The 17,694-nt window shown below is 33.1% G+C and overlaps 1 protein-coding gene across 3 annotated transcripts in view; it reads left to right on the forward strand.

Annotated features, from left to right (window-relative positions):
- The window catches only part of LOC142337517 (uncharacterized), a 320,572-nt gene that overhangs the window by 226,057 nt on the left and 76,821 nt on the right, over positions 1–17,694 (forward strand). For 2 of the 3 annotated variants that reach the window (XM_075386799.1, XM_075386801.1), the window contains exons 7-9: positions 576–673; positions 8,658–8,886; positions 9,236–9,488. In XM_075386799.1, the coding sequence (XP_075242914.1) occupies positions 576–673; positions 8,658–8,886; positions 9,236–9,488 (580 nt within the window). Of the gene's footprint in view, positions 1–575; positions 674–8,657; positions 8,891–9,235; positions 9,489–17,694 lie in introns of all 3 variants that reach the window. The other variant, XM_075386800.1, reaches the window with a different exon arrangement.

The following is a 17,694-nucleotide window of genomic DNA, read 5'->3' on the forward strand; positions in this document are numbered from 1 at the left end:
TGAAAAGGCACAGTTTTCCTGAAAATAATAATCGACGAAATTTGACACCTTTTACACGGAAAAATTTTAGAATTTATTGTATCTTCTCCGTTAATGCCCAATACTTAGTGGATGCATATTATTTGCAACCCCAGATGCGTGGCATATCTTTACATAATGATTTGATATGTATTGACAGGTGATCTGTGACGGGGGGGGGGGGGGGCATACCGTACGGGTGGCACAAACAAAAAAGATCCTTGAAATCTTAGAAGTGGTCTCTTATAAGCTCTATTTTATGTTCAACTCCTAACTGCCATTATACCATGTCCCAGCAAATAAGTAAGGCACAATTAACCCGTTCCCCCTGTCCTTGTCGTTTGAGAGTAATTCGGTCGTCTCTTGTGGGTTTTATTTATGTATCTCAATTAAGTGTAAAATTGTTAGTGGAGAAAAAGGGAAACAATGAGAATACTTTGTTGAGACTGTTTTCGTAGAGTAAATTAGAGTAGCTGAGTTTGGTTACGTTTATTATGCATATGGAGGTGTTCGAGATAGCATAAATCGTTGGCTTGACCTGTTTGGGTTGAATTTAGAGCGAGTCGTCTGGTGACAGCACATGGACTGACATTTACAAACAAAGGAGTGTGCACTATTGGGAGAAAGTGTTGCCTTCAATCAAACATCTGTGCAGGTGAGTGGAACTTAAGAAAGGCTTGAATTATAAAGTTAGGACAAATGTTTTTGTCCTCTGGTCTTTGCGTCAGATGTTTGATAGAATCAGAAGGTTTGCTATCACTAGCAGTGTTTTTGTCCTGGTTCAAATTATCTAGGCAAAGCATAAATATGTCATTTAACGAAGAACGTGCTAACTATTACTATTTTGAAGTGCATGGTGGATACTTGTGAAAAAGTAATTTTATATAAGAACTTGAGAGTAACATTTTTGAGAATATTACTAAAGACAAATGCATCCTAAATAGCCTAGATGTTGATTATAGCTGCGAAGCTGTGAGCTGAGCCTAGCCATATTGCAGTGATCTTGGTTTTTTTATTTCATTGTCTGACGCTTTTTTTCGTTTTACATTTGTTTTCGAACATTCTTTCGCTTGGGTGATTTGGCTCGCTTCATTTTCACGCTTGATTTCTTGCTTTTTGCGTGATCTAAATTGGAGAATGCAAAGGCAATGTCGCCGAATAGTTAAAGCGAGTGATTGGCGTGCGGAGGAAGTGGGAACCAATCCTTTCATTGTTGGAATTTTTGCACCCTTATAGGTCTTTCGAAAGCCCCTCTCTGAATTAAATTGCACCGCTTGTATTAACTAATATTAATAATAATATATTGTTTCCTGGTTCCCATTGCGGAGAAAGAAAATCAGGCAGGAGCACCAGCAAAAGTACTATTAGATCAATTTGACCCAGCGTCTCATTGTGGAAGAGAAAAAAGGACAGTTTCTTTGTACAAACAATAAACGAGAAAAAGAAGTCTTTCTAAAACAGAAAAATTCAATATAAACTTCTCAGAGCAATATTAACAGCCTAGGGAACACGCAAACTAATTTAGGCTATATGAAATTCTAGTAAGATTATCATTCATAAGAAAGTAGTTGTTCAATTTTTCGTGCACAAAGTGTTTAACTGTTGTTTGCTTAGTCTTATCAACAAAGTTGGAATCAAGACTTAACAAAAGTCTGTTAGGAAATGCTTTGTCTAAAATAAATTTCTCGTCCCTCACACATTTTGTAAGTAGCTTAAATATTGGCAAATATGCAGCTGCAGCGCTGAAAAAGTTTTGTATCGTTTGCTGAACATGCGGACAGTCAAATTTCGTTTTGAAAAAAAAATTGCAAAATTCTTATCATTTGTCTAATTTCTTCTTAGCTGACCACTTGCTAGTTCCGTAGATTAAACTGCCGTTTTGTGCCACTGGTTTAACGTATCTATTAAAAATTGTGATCAACATTTGGGTTAACTTTTTGGGTTAACTTTTTTGGTTGTTTATAAAGCAGCTGAATTGGACGAGTTTTTTCTGTACAAGTGTATTTTGTTCAAGAAAGCTCAAGTCCTCATCAATTGTTATGCCGAGATAATTAATAGAACTTATATTTTTGAGATTTTTCCTTCATAAAGTTTTTTCGGGCTTCGTTGTAGTTTTGCATTACATTGTTTTACGTTTATCAGTGTTTAATGCTCGGTTTCTTTTAGGGCCTCCTGATGTTTTGATATAATTTTGTTATTTTCAGACTTTGTTTTAATTGCGGTATCAGCGGCGTAAAGAAATTGGCTGGACTTGGAGTTGTAGGGTTTTAGATCATTAATGTAGATGATGAATAGAAGTGATCCCAATATAGAACCCTTTGGTGCTCCAAATCTCACATCTGTGAGCTTTGATTTGATTCTACCAGATCTTACACTACTTGCGATTAGTTAGATATGACACTGATGCACTTAAGACGGGACCTCTAATTCCATTTTCTTTGCAGTTTTTTGAGAAGTATCTGCACAAACTACCTCAGAAATAATAAGATAATGAAAGATAATAGCTCAGTGCATAAGACAGTTTTTGTGAATAGAGTTGAGATCGCTATAGTCCTCACTAAAACTTGATTTTGGTTTTTGCATTTTAAACTTTTATTTGGATTAGTTTTCAATAAAAACTGACTTTGGTTGTCGATTTCTCAGACTGATTTCACACGGTGTAAATTGTTGGTTTATTTTTCAGCAGTTTGCTAAGAACACATTAAAACGAATTGCATCTTCGATATTGAGAGGTATCTGATTGCGACGATCCGTCATTAAAATGATTGGTCAATTGGAAGAACTGTCGGCTACAGTGTGACTCATGTTTTCTATTTTGTTCTGATATTAACTTTTTTGTTTGGTCCTTGTAAGTCGCTACTTTTCCCGTTTCTACTTTTTTCGTTACTTTTTCTGTTGAGCTTGATATCTCTTAAGTGATTCATCCGTTTTATAAATTGATTGTTTCTTGCACAGATTGTTTTTTCGTAGCTCCTTTCGTCAATTTTTATCAGCCCAATGAGATGCTTTTCTTTGCTATTTCCTTTTTTTTGAAATGTATGTTTAAAGCAACTTCAGCAGATCCTGTAACGATTCGAATTTCACATCGATGTCTTATTGTCGTCTTTTGGCCTTTTCATTATTTAAGTAAAAGTTATTTTTCTGAAGTACATATATTTGTCAGTTTTTTTCCAATTTTTCGAGGTTTTGTTTTCTATTTTGTTGGTTGCGTCAATTTTTTCCGCAATCTCTGGAAACACAGAGTAATGATCAGAGATGCATGTTTTCCTAACTTTTGTACTTGCTTCAAAATTCCAGACAAAAGCATCTCAACTTGTAGATTTTTCACGCGTTACATGATTTTGGTTTAATAATGAAGGAAATTACCTTCAATTACTTTTTTCAACATTCGTAATTTAAAGCTGTTGAGCAATAAATAGGTAACCGCAGATGGCTTTTTTGATTCTGGTTCAAGTACAATGGCGTCGACATCTTTCAAGTAATGTAAATAGGGGAACTTCTATGGTAACCAATTTTGACAGTGATTCCTTGAAAATCGTTACAAGTGGAACAAGAAATAGTTTTAACATCGGACTGTTAACGAAAATTGCTAAACCTCTACCTCTGTTGGCTCTGTTTGTGTTGAATAGTTCCGAATAACCTGATAATGTCAGTGCTTCTGTGTTGTGACAAATAAGCTAGTTTTTTCTCCTTCAGACTTTCAATAACAACTTTGAGCTCATAAATATTTTTATTACTAACCGCACGTTTTGGAGCAATATTTGCATTCTATTTGGCATTTCAATTTTTTTTGGACTCAGTTGAAGATTTTATGACCGTTTGAAACTGTCACTTTGCAAACCGCAACGAACTCATCTCTCAATCGACCTCTATCTGTTATACGCATGTCTATTTCGCAATGAGCCAGCTATGCATGATTATTAATAATCTCGAGATTAGACGAAAATTTATACTTACTAAATGTTAGATTGAGAACCTTTTGTAGTTGCCCACTGATTAATATTTAAAAAGGAGGCTCCCGTATCCGGCTTTCGAATAAGTGACTGATAAGTTCAATGATGAAAGCAGGAATTATATTTTCCAAAAGTTTTGTCATATGATATTGCACTTGTGCTTTGTTCCCGACACTTTAACTATGAGCATGATGTTAGCTGGGAGCGTTTATTAATGAAATTTAATTTTAAATCAAGGAAATACGATTATTATCTTACTATAATATTATCTTACTATAGAGATACAAGCTAGGTTTGCATCAATCAGGTATATAACACAGCAGCCCACAATGAATGATAAAGCTCGCAAAGCGGTAGACTGAAACTGGTTAACAATAGCAGTAATCCTTTGTTTTCATTAGTAGCCAACGGCAATCTCTCAAAGGCTCTTATTTAGTCGCTTCCTTTTTACAATTTCATTTTTAATGATTTGATTTACAAATGATTTGATTTACAAATAATTTTTAATTGTATTTGTCCGCTGTCATGAATTGTGTTGGTGCGCTGTCTTTTTTTTGTAAAAGACAATGGCGTAATTTTAATCAAATTTCGGTCAGTTTTCATTTTAATTTTTTTGTTGTTCACTTTGTTAGGTGATTTGTTGTTCACTTGTTCATCTGGAGCTATTCTACAGGTGTTTCTACCAAAAAATGAGGGTAGTTTTTACTGAAAGTAGTGATAAACGAATAACATTTGCGAAGTGCTTTTATAATTAATTGTTCGAAAACATTTTGTAGTGATTTTTCTTTAATTTTTTATTCTTTTACTTTGCTGTATTTTCACTATGTGCGGTTTCTGTTGTTTCTGTCATTTGGTGAGTGATATTAATATGATCAGTATTTGTTCTACTTGCGCCTATTGGGAATTGCTTGGACTCTTCACTGGACAGCTAATGTGTTTGCCACTATTTTTGTTTATATTTGATTTGTGAATTTTTGAATTTTGCCCGTGTTTTTTTTTCTGTTGTCTTATCACTTAGTATAATTTTCAAGCTGAGTGACAAAAATTGTTGAAAGAAAATTTTTTTGTTGTGGTTTTTTGTTCAAATGTGGCAACTTGATTTTATTTTGTTACTTTTGTTTCGATTTTTTATTGCGTTTTAATTTTTTTCTAGATCCTGTTTCTAGTCACTTCAAGGACGTTTTTTTAGTCAATTAAGGTTTTGAATTTTGTTTTGATTTGTCAAGTTTTGAATTGATTCAATTGAATGGAGCTTGGAATTCATTCAAACGGATGTGCGGTCATTGTGTCATGATTAAGTTATGACAGATTTTTTAGAGTGGTTAATAGCTGGCTTTAATATTAGCCTTATTGTTCAGACCCAAGTTAGTGGGGAGAGGAACTAATTGCACTTTTTTTCAGTTCTGTTATTTTGGGCTTATTTTCAATTTTTGCGTTTTTCGAGAACGTATCGGTGTTCAAAGGTTCAGTGACCATTAGTTGATTTTCTTTTGTTCGCATTTTGGAAAATTGCTCCAGCTTGTTTCAATTACCGAAATTGTTAAGAAATATATGCTTAATGACAATATTTTTGTTTTAGCAGGTAAATTTTTTAGCTTGCAAAATTGGGCTTGATATGATATACTTAATGGCTGAATATGATAATTGACTTTTTTTTTACATAAACTGAACCAAATCAGTTAAGTTGAAATTGCTAAGTGGCCTAAAAAAACGGGCTTAAAATCGTTTTATTTAAGTTTTAAGCTGAAACCAGGGCTAGTTGTGCCTCTACTATCCAGTAAATTTTTTTTTTGGAACCGCGGTTTTGTTTTTTATTCTGATAGGCCAATTGAACGCAATTTTATTCAGCGTCTTTTTATTTGGATACAGCGTACAGAGTTTCGACTAAATTTACTGTTTTTTGTAGTCTGTATTTTGAGCTTTGCTGTTGTCCATTTTTGTCTTTTTCTCTTTTTTGTTCTTGATTGCTTTCTGGTAATTTTTCACCACTATTTTCCAAAAACAGTTCCTGTTTCAGACTTTCAGACTATTTTCTCAAGGAAACTTGGACCATTTTCAATGTTAACATTTTATCGGCATTTCATGACAGTTTTTAGTTCAATTAGTGTTTTTAGTTCAGAGCTAATGTTATTTACTAAGTGACCATTTGTCTTTCAGTTTTGGTGTCTTTTCATCTACTGATATTGATATATGGTTACGTGTTTTTTCTGTCCTAAGTTTCAAAAAACATTTTGAGCTTTGCAGTTTTCCATTTATGTCTATTTTGTTTCTTTTGAATTGCCTCATCTTCTCAGCCGGCTATTATAGCGCTCCTATTTTTACAATCCAAGAATTGGATTGTATTGGTGCTCTGTCTTTTTTTTTATTTTTGTAAGATGTTTTCACACCTTTTTTCGTGACTTTGAGCTTTCAAAACGGGATAAACAGGTAACGCTCAGTGGGCATCAAGTTTCATTAGAGGCCCTTAGCCGCGTTTAGTAGTCCTTCAAGTACTTAGAGTGGTGAAGCTACTGGGAAGGTCGTTATAATTTTTCTAGTGGTAAAGGAATGGTTTTCAAAATTTTTACTTCACATTTTAACATTTTTTTTGATAAAAATTGCAGTTTTGTTCAAAGTTTCTAACATTTATTGTCATTATTCAAGTTTTCTAGCCCCAGTGGCGAAAAACCTCATCTAGGGTTTGCTGATCGTTTAGTTTATTGAAAATTTTTTATTGGCCTTGGAATTGTTTCATTGGTTTATTGAAAATATTTTATTATCACAAATTTCACCAATCTTTTTTTTTACTAAACTTGCAATTTTTTTAGTTTTAAACTTTTTTGTGATTTTTCAGGCTTATCTAACCTAAACTGTGAATGAATCTCCTCTAAATGTTGATAATAAGTTACTGCATAGTTGCTGGTGGTATGGGGAATGTGTTTCAAGATTTTAATTTTACAAATTCTATCGATTTTCAAATTGCAATTTTTTCTTTCAATTTCTGAAATTTTATTATTTTTCCTCAGTGGCCAGGGAACCTCTTTTAGGGTTTGTTAGTATGTTACTGCATAATTTATAGTAGCAATAAAATAGTTTTCAGTTTTTTTAATATTGCAATTGTATGCAATTTTTTTAATAGAGCTTGCATTTTAAAATTTTTGATTGTTTAAATTTTTTTTAAATTTCTTGCCATTTTCTGAGTTTAGCGATCTGTACTGGCCAACGAAACATTAAATAATGCCGACTTGTTACAAGACAGAACTCCAGAAGACAATAAAAATGGTTTCGAACATTTTTCCAGCCATATTTCAGTAAATTTTTCAATTTTCATTTTTCAATATTTTGAAGCATTTGTTATATTTCTCAAGTTTATTTACCTTTTGTGGCAAATTGATCTGTTTCATGGTCTTTTCGTGAGTTAATGAGTATATTGAATTGTGTCATTTATGTGGTCTTCAGGTTAAAAGCTTCAAAAGGTTTAGCAATAATTATTTTTTTGTTTAGTTCGTTTCATTCTTTTACTTTCTCAACTTTTGAGATTGTCTTTTTGGCTGGAATTGTTCAATTGATCTGTTGGTCAATTTTATTGGGTCTGTTTTGCATTCAATTCCTTGGATTGTATTTCAGGACTTGTCCTGCTATGTTTTTTACTTCGTCGAATAAAAAAATGTTTCGATTTACCTCATTTTGCCGCTTTTCCAACATTTTGCGTGACATCTGTTTGACTTCTCTAGGCTAGTTTCTCTCTTCTCTCATTCCGCTAAAAGTGATTTTGAATATCAGTTGCTCAGCAAAGCAATTCAAAATGAACAGAGTCATTTCAAAATAAAAAAATTGAAGTCAGAAGTAGAAACGGGATAAACCCATAAAGCCCAATTTTAGATGCCCGCTATTTGAACGTCGTTCCTATAAGTCTTAGTTACCATCTCTAATGGTTATTGGTATTGATAGTAGCCCATGTAGCCTCTCTCTAAGAAACAGACGTACGTTATGTTCAACTACGAAATGCCATCAAAATAAATCGGACTTAAAAATGTTTTTGTACAAAAATCTTTTTTTTTCTATAGCTTCTATTCTTTCAATCCCAATCATGCTTATTGGAATCAACGGCGGCTATTTTCCGGCAATCTGCCGGGTATGTTTCTCTTTTTTATTCGTGATTGCTTTCTGATAATTTTTCACCGCTATTTTTTAAAAATAGTTTCTGTTTCAGACTTTTTTCTGCTTCAGTTTATTTTTGCCTATGAAGGGTCTTTTGAATTGTTGAAAATGGAAGGCGGCTATTGATGGAAAATTGTTTGTTTTTCAAGTGACAAGTCAAGTCATTTTGTCTTGTCCGTTTTGTTTGCAAAAATATTCTTTAAAACATTGAAGTTTTTAAGCAAGGTTACGTGAACCTGCAGAAGTCAGTTCGACTTTGGTTCAACATCTCGGTCTTCGCGGTTTTTCATAAATGTCAGAGGTTCTCAGTGATTTCAAGCAGAATCACGTAACCTATACTCTGATCGCTTGAGCTATTTATTTGACTTTGGAGTTACTTTTTCTCGCTTAAATGTTGGATTTATGCAAGTTCGTTGAAAACAATATGGGTAATTGATATCATTCCGTGAACTGAAATGTATATCACGCCTTCCTAAGTTTAAATGTGATATTACGGGGAAGAGGGTAGTTTTTTTTACGTCTGGGAACCATGTTGAGTTTTTTCAGAGGACAATCCAATATCGTAGATGTTGAGCAAGAACGGAACAACAAACTGTTTCCAGTGGCGGTACTTCCTACACTGAAGCCAGAGGAAGCGAAGAAGTGTCTAGACGAGGGATCCATGTTTGTTGCCACGTGGTACAGAACCCAGGGCAATCTGGATGCCTCGTTGAACTGTTTACAGAAAACAGAATCGGTCATTCTGTCTCCCCAGAGTGCTCTGATGAAAGCAGAGGTTTGTGTACTGTAAAGATCTTGTAATCAAAATGACGTGTGCAAGTGGAGATCCAATTTGAAAGTACTCTAAAACGTAATTTAATTCTGATACCAGATTTTGTGAGTAAAAAGCCATAGTTGAAAACTTTTTATTGGGGAAGAATATTGAGCAATTACTCAAGAAGATAAGAGACTTATAACACGACTTAGCGAAGACTAGAAAGAGCTGTGATGGGCGAGATGAAAATCACATGAACAGAAAGACGTTGCCTTATGTCGATAATATTGAAAACCATCGATTTTCGTAAAGTAGTTAAAGTTATTAATGTCATTTTTGCTGTATATTTGTGAAGTCAGCCATGTTCTAGGTGCTGCAAGATAAATCTCTTGTCGAGAGCAATGAAGATAGAGAAACACAGAGAGAACTGTTGACAACTTCCTTTGGGGAGATCAGCTCCATTCTGAAGAGGAAAGATCTCCCGGTTGCAGTGAAGAAAGAAGCTCACAAGCAGTTGAACAGTGTCGTCAACAAACTAACTGAATTAGATCGACTGGCTGAAGTTGAAGCTAACGAGGCTGCTGCGGCAATAGCCGATAATTCTTCCATTGGACAGAGAAACGGTAACAGCCTTCGCGCTCTCAAATTGTGTGTCTCCTATTTGGCATGTGTAATTTCTTAATTTTTCAAAAATATTCATTATTAATAGACGCCCTCATCTTCTCAGCCGGCTATTATTGCGCTCGTATTTTTTTTTACAATTCAAAGAATTTGAATTGTATTGGGGCGCTGTCTTTTTTTTTACGACTCGAAGAGGAGTATTGGTTTTCTTACGGTTTTTTTTTTACCGGAAGTACTATTCGTTCAGACGCTGTTTTGACCTAAAAGCGAAAGTGAGAAAAATTGCCGTGTGAACTAATTTTTTCTGAGCGAGAGAAGTTTTTTGATCATGCGCTGCGTTTAGTGAATGACTTTTTGACTTCGAAAAGTATTTTTGACTGAATGGCACATATAGATAACCGTTTTTAGCCGTTTTTTCGTCCAAGTGGCCCATTTTTTTGCTTGTAATTTGGTTTTGTGTAGAAATGATTTTTATTCGATGCAATATTGAAATGTAAACCTTGGAAATCAATAGCACAGTGTTTTGCAGAGCCTGAAAACGCGTTTCAAGTTCAAAATTGGCACTAAATTTTTTGATTTTTTAATTAATTTTTGGCATTTTTCCTATTATTTTCTTAATTTTTGGATCTTTTAGCCGTCTTTTTGTCAAAAATCAGTCAATATGACAACTTCCCGTTGACAATTCATATACTCGATGCCTCTTTTTACCTCGATGTAATTTTGTTTTATAAAATTGTACATATGCTAATCCGATTTTGGTAGTTTTTTCCCTATTTTTCTCAGTTTTTTGTCTGTTTTTTTTTATTTTCAATTACTAGAAATATTCTTTTTGTGCAACATGAGGGGCTTTAATTTCGTTTCAATAAAAACGTCAATAATTAATTAGCGTTTAATTTTGAAAAACAGTTAAATTTTTTTTATAAATGCAGTCCTAAAAATTTTTTGACCTTTTTTTTGCAAAATGTTTCAATGTTTCGTATGTTTGATTTATGCTTTTTCTTTTTTTTGATCTGTTCAGGAGGATAGATTTTTTGTCTCGGATGTATCGTTGTATTTTCTATGTCTCGAATGCTGAAAAATGAAATGGTGTTAGTTTTTCTTGTTTTTTTAAATTTGATTTTTAAACTTTCAAAACTTTTAAACTTTGATTTGAACTTTCACAAATCAAGAATTAGTCTTTGTTACTGTGTTCCTTATATTGTGTCCATATTGTTCACATTCTAGCTTGTATAATTCTAGCTCTGTCCTGGCACCTACATTTATACTGGTTTTATTGATTTTTTTAGTTATTAACAAATTTATTATTTCGGCTTTTTAGATTTTCGTCATTTCTTTGGGTTGCAATTGATTTCATTCAACATAAGGCAGTACTAAGAGTTTACAAGAAAGCCTTTTCCAAAATTGCTACTTATTACTTTTTATTGTATTTTTTTCCGACCTTGGTATTGTTCTTAAACATTTTTTTGCCTTTAAATATTACTCGGTTGCTTTTCTATGATTATTTTAATTTTTGAATTATTTTGAAATCATGTTTTCTAGCATATATACAGGGAGAAAAAAGTATATGTTGTTTTTGTGTTAATTGCAGTGATGAGAAGTCTAACTGTAGTAGTTTTCTGATTCTTAACTTTGAGCATTATTTTTTGAAAAATTTAATTTAGTTTAAGTTATTATTATCTGCCGTTTGCTTTAGCGATCTTTTTGAGATTAGAACCATGAATTATTTGAGGGCAGTTGATAGCCCTGTCAGTTTTTTGAGACTATCAGTGTTTTGACTATCCTAATTATTGTGCACTTATCCTTACCAAACGTTTTCAATAATAAATATTTTTGCGGCATTTTGTTTCTCTTGGTGACTGTGGTTTAAATTTCACCAATTTTTAGATCAGACCCCCCGGGGGGGGGGGGGGGGGTAATGAGTTTTTGGTTTATTAAAAAGGTAATGGTTTCAGCTGCAATTAGGGTTTTACAAATTTTTACGCTTCGAGTCGCTTCCGGAATTCTTCCGGCTATGTTCTTAAGGTTTTTTTTTCACCGGAAGTACTATTCGTTCAGACGCTGTTTTGACCTAAAAGCGAAAGTGAGAAAAATTGCCGTGTGAGCTAATTTTTTCTGAGCGAGAGAAGTTTTTTGATCATGCGCTGAGTTTAGTGAATGACTTTTTGACTTTGAAAAATAGTTTTTGACTGAATGGCACATATAGATAACTGTTTTTAGCCGTTTTTTCGTCTAAGTGGCCCATTTTGTTTTGCTTGTATTTTGGTTTTTTGTAGAAATAATTTTATTCGATGCTATATTGAAATGTAAACATTGGAAATTAATAGTACAGTGTTTTGCAGAGCCTGAAAACGCGTTGGCATAAATTTCTTGATTTTTTAATTAATTTTTGGCTTTTTTCCTATTATTTTCATTTTTGGATCTTTTAGCCGTCTTTTTGTCAAAAATCAGTCAATGACAACTTCCCGTTAACAATTCATATACTCAATGCCTCTTCTTTCCTCGATGTTATTTTGTTTTATAAAATTGTACATATGCTAATCCGATTTTGGTAGTTTTTTCCCTATTTTCAGTTTTTTGTCTGTTTTTTTTTTATTTTCAATTACTAGAAATATTCTTTTTGTGCAACATGAGGGGCTTTAATTTTGTTTCAATAAAAACGTCAATAATTAATTAGCGTTAAATTTTTGAAAAACAGTTAAATTTTTTTTATAAATGCAGTCCTAAAAATTTTTGACCTTTTTTTTTACAAAATGTTTCAATGTTTCGTATGTTTGATTTCTGCTTTTTCTTTTTTGATCTGTTCAGGAGGATAGATTTTTGTCCCGAATGAATCATTGTCTTTTCTATGTCTCGAATGCTGAAAAATGAAATGGTGTTAGTTTTTCTTGTTTTTCCAAATTTGATTTTTAAACTCAAAAATTTAAACTTTGATTTGAACTTTCAAAAATCAAGAATTAGTCTGTGTTACGGTGTTCCTTACATTGTGTCCATATTGTTCACATTCTAGCTTGTATCATTCTAGCTCTGTCCTGGCACCTACATTTATACTGGTTATATTGATTTTTTCAGTTATTAACAAATTGAATGATTTCGGCTTTTTCTTAGATTTTCGTCATTTCTTTGGTTTGCAATTGATTTCATTCAACATAAGGCAGTACTAAGAGTTTACTAGAAAGTCTTTTCCATAATTTCAGCTTATTATTTTTTATAGTATTTTTTTCCGACCTTGGTATTGCTCTTAAACATTTTTTGCCTTTAAATATTACTCTGTTGCTTTTCTATGATTATTTTAATTTTTGAATTAGTTTGAAATCATGTTGTTTAGCATATATACAAGAACAAAAAAGTATATGTTGTTTTTGTCTTAATTGCAGTGATGAGAATTCTAACTAGTAGTTTTCTGATTCTTGACTTTGAGCATTATTTTTTGAAAAATTTAATTTAGTTTCTAAGTTATTATTATCTGCCGTTTGCTTTAGCGATCTTTTTGAGATTAGAATCATGAATTATTTGAGGGCAGTTGATAGCCCTGTCAGTTTTTTGAGACTATCAGTGTTCTGATTATCCTAATAATTTTGCACTTATCCTTACCAAACGTTTTCAATAATAAATATTTTTGCGGCATTTTGTTTCTCTTGGTGACAGTGGTTTAAATTTCACCAATTTTTAGATCAGACAGGGGGGGGGGGGTAATTAGTTTATGGTTTATAAAAGGTAATGGTTTCAGCTGCAATTAGGGTTTTTGTCAAGTTTTTACGCTTCGAGTCGCTTCCGGAATTCTTCCGGCTATGTTTTTTTAAGATCTGTTCACATTTTCATGATTTTTGAAGTCAAATTGGAGTGGTAATTTTGGTCACGCCGAAACAGGAAATGGAGCGAAAAAGCGAGTGGTTTTGCGGCTTGAATTTTTTTCGCTCTAACTTTAAAGTAGAGTGAGAAAACGGTGTTTGAACAAAAAGTCGGTTTCTCGGTAGTGGTTTTTTGTTCACAAGCGGCAATTTCACTCTGATTTTTACTGTTTTTTCGATTTTTTGGATCGGATTTTTTTCTAAATAGTTTTCCCAATCCATTCGCAGCTCATTCTGGACCTAGTTTTTTGTTAGAATCAAAATTACATATCTCAGTAGTGGTTTTTTGTTCTCCCTAGCAGCATTTTGACATTGATTTTCTGTTTTTTTTTCTTTTTTTTTCATCTGATTTAGAAATGGTTTTCCCAATTCACTCATTGTCCGTTCTAGGTCTAGTTGTTTGTTAAGTCAATGAAAATTCTTTGAATTGTACGTCAGGACTTGTCCTGCTATGTTTTTTTACTTCGTCAAACTTTTTTTCGCTTTACCATTTTGCCGCTTTTTCGACATTTTGCGTGAAATCTTTTTGACTTCTCTAGGCTAGTTTCTCTCTTCTCTCATTCTGCTAAAAGCGAATTTGAACATCAGCTGCTAAGCAAAGCAATTCAAAATCAACTGAAAAAATCGAAGTCAGAAATAGAAACGGGATAAACCCATAAAGCCCAATTTTAGATGCCCGCTATTTGAAAGTCGTTCCTATAAGTTTTAGTTACCATCTCTAATGCTTATTGGTATTGATAATAGCCCCTGTAGCCTCTGTCTAAGAAACAGAAGTATGTTCAACTACGAAATGCCATCAAAATAAATCGGACTTCAAAAATGTTTTTGTACATAATATTTTTTTAATATCTTCTATTCTTTCAATCCCAATCATACTTATTGGAATCAACGGCGGATTTTTTCCGGCAATCTGCCGGGTATGTTATAACCATTTGTGTGTCTCTTATTCGGCGTTTTAAAGAGTTATCGAAAGGTTTCGAGTTCTCAATTATTGTCAGTTCTCAGATTTGGCATGTGTGATTTCTGAATTTCTCAAAATATCCATTATATAACCTTGAATCATGTCCAGTTGTGCAGGCAGATTCTTTAACCAATGTTAAAATCAAATATTGAATTTTGCTATTACGCAATTAAGCAAAGCTGACTGTAAGCGAATCTGATTCTCTAACCTCAAGTTGTACGCAATTATGTTAGTCCTTCTGGTCTTTTTAATAGCCGCCCTCATCTTCTCAGCCGGCTATTATAGCGCTCCTATTTTTATAGCGCTCCTAAAGAATTTTGTATTGGGGCGCTGTCTTTTTTTTACAATTCAAAGAATTTGAATTGTATTGGTGCGCTGTTTTTTTTTACGACTCGAAGAGGATTATTGGAGAAGTCCTTTTTTAATCAATTTTATTGGAGTGATTTTTGAGGCGGGAAATGAAACGCGTGAAAAAATTTAGGTGATTTTGGTACTGGACAAAAGTGAAAAGCGGAGCAAAAAGAGAGTGGTTTTTGTTCATACCGCTGTTTTTGAGAGAGCGAGAAATTGATGTGTGAAAAAATTTTCTCTAAGCGAGCGAATTTTTGTTCACGTGCGGCATTTTAAAGCAGTTTTTTTCATTTGTTTTCGTTAAGAGGTTTGGTTATGATTTTGTTTTAATTTTAGGCTGGTTTCGGTAGTGGTTTGAAGGTTTCTGGAAATTCGTATGAATTTTATGATAATTCGGTTTTTTTTAATGTCTTAAGAAGATGTGTTCACACATTTTTCAATGACTTTGATCTTTCAAAACGGGATAAACATGTAAAGCCCAGCGGGCATTAAGTCTCATTAGAGGCCCAAAGTGGGCTTTAGTAGTCCATCAAGTGCATATAGTGGTGAAGCTGCTGGGATGGCCTTAATTTAAGGTTAAAAGGTCATTTTTAGGGGTTTTTCGGCTCAAAATTGTGCAAATTTTCATGTTTTATGTGATTTTTCTGAGATTTTTGTTTGATTAGTCTTAGGTTGAAGTTTTTAAAGTTGTAGAAGGCCTTTTTCGGGACAAGATTGCTTGTTATGACCATTTTATGAGCTATATGTCGTGTTACTACAAACACACACAAAATGAAACTAATTTTTTGCAATTTTTTTCAGGTTTTTTGAAAATTTTCGTCATTTTTTGAGTTTTTTTGCCCTAGCTGTCACAAAACTTTCTCGATGGTTTGATAAAGGGTCTGATGATAGATTACTGCCCAGTTTCTAGTGGTAATGGATCGGTTTTCAACTTTTTGAGATCAAGATTTTTAGCATTTTTTGACAAAAGTTGCAATTTTTTCATGTTTTTTGACATATTTATTGTCATCATTCAAGTTGTTTGAGTCCCAGGGGCAAGAAAACCTCATTAGGGGTTAAATAATAAGTTACTAAAAAAAATTTTAGTTGCCATGGCATAGGTTTCAACTTTTGAATATCACAAATTTTAGCAATTTTTTTGAACAATTTCCCATTTTTTTCAGGTTTTTGAAAATTTTCATTTTTTTTCAGTTTTTCCAGTTTCAGGGACCATGCAATCTCCTTTAAGGTTTGTTAACAGGGCACTGCTTTCTTTCTGGTAATAATGGAATGCTTTTTAACTTTTAAATGTCTCGAATTTTAGCATTTTTTTGATAAGATCAGCAATTTTTTTTGTTTCCTAAAGTTTTTGTCAGTTTTTGATATTCGTCCATTCTCAAGTGCAAGAAAACCTATTCCACGTTCTGATAAAATAGTTATTGCATGGTTTTTAGTTTCAATGGATTTGTTTTCAACAATTTTTTAAGGTTTCGACTTTTAGAAGTTTTTTGATAGAATTTGCAATTTTTTCGAGTTTTTAAAAATATTTGTCTTTTATTTATTTTTTTCTTGCCTCAGTAGCCAGGTAACCGCATCCAGGGTTTGGCGGTATGTTATTAAATAGTTGCTAGGGGCAATTGAATGACTTTCAACATTTTAATAGAACGAATTTCTGTTTTTTGAAGTTTGAAATTTTTTCTAATTGTTATTGCCTATCGATCTATGAGCCAATGAGTTTTTTAAAGCTTGGAATTGGGTTACTAGAAAGCATCGAGAAACACAGAAAAGATACTGAAGATGCTTATGTCATAACTTTCAGCAACATTTCCTTATAATTTGCAATTGATTTCTTTGTTTAAATTTTTTGGTCATTTTCGAGTTAATCGCTCTTCAAGGGCCAGTGGATATTTTTCAGGTCTTGCAGATATAATAGTGGACCGATTTCAGAAACTTAAATTGATTTTGAACATATTTTTGTAATAGGTGTTTTAAAGGGAAAAAAATTTGTGCCTTAGGCTTAAAAGCTTCAAGAGTTATTCTTTTTGTTTCTCAATTCTTTGATGATTTTTGTGTGCTGGCTGGCATTGTTCAATTGATCTGCTGGTGAGATAGAGTACGTCTGAGTTTTTCATTCAATTCTTTGAATTGTATTTCAGGACTTGTCCTGCTATGTTTTTTTAAGATCTGTTCACACATTTTCATAATTTTTGAAGTCAAATTGGAGTAGTGATTTTGGTCACGCCGAAACAGGAAATGGAGCGACAAAGCGAGTGATTTTGCGGCGTGAATTTTTGCTCTAATTTTAAAGTAGAGTGAGAAAACGGCGTTTGAACAAAAAATCGATTTCTCGGCAGTGGTTTTTTGTTCACATGCGGCAATTTCACTCTAATTTTTACTGTTTTTTCGATTTTCTGGATCGGATTTTTTTCTAGATGGTTTTCGCAGTCCATTCACAGCTCAATCTAGGCATTGTTTTTTTTATTTAAACTTTCATTTCTCGCTAAAGTTTTTTTCTGTTCACATGCGGCATTTAACATTGATTTTCTGTTTTTTTTTCTTTTAAAATGGTTTTCTCAATTCACTCATCGTCCATTCTAGGTATAGTTTTTCTGTTTAGTCAATGAAAATTCTTAGAATTGTACGTCAGGACTTGGCCTGCTATGTTTTTTTTACTTCGTCGAATAAAAAAATGTTTCGCCTTACCTCATTTTGCCGCTTTTTCAACATTTTGCGTGATAGCTTTTTGACTTCTCTAGGCTAGTTTCTCTCTTCTTTCATTCTGCTAAAAGTGATTTTGAACATCAGTTGCTCAGCAAAGCAATTCAAAATGAACAGAGTCAGTATCAAAAAAATTGAAGTCGGAAGTAGAAACGGGATAAACCCATAAAGCCCAATTTTAGATGCCCGCTATTTGAACGTCGTTCCTATAAGTCTTATATACCATCTCTAATGCTTATTGGTATTGATAGTAGCCCATGTAGCCTCTCTCTAAGAAACAGAAGTACGTTATGTTCAACTACGAAATGCCATCAAAATAAATCGGACTTAAAAAATGTTTTTGTACAAAAA

Source organism: Convolutriloba macropyga, chromosome 4, assembly GCF_964194025.1.
Source record: "Convolutriloba macropyga chromosome 4, txConMacr16.3, whole genome shotgun sequence".
NCBI lineage: Eukaryota > Metazoa > Xenacoelomorpha > Acoela > Convolutidae > Convolutriloba > Convolutriloba macropyga.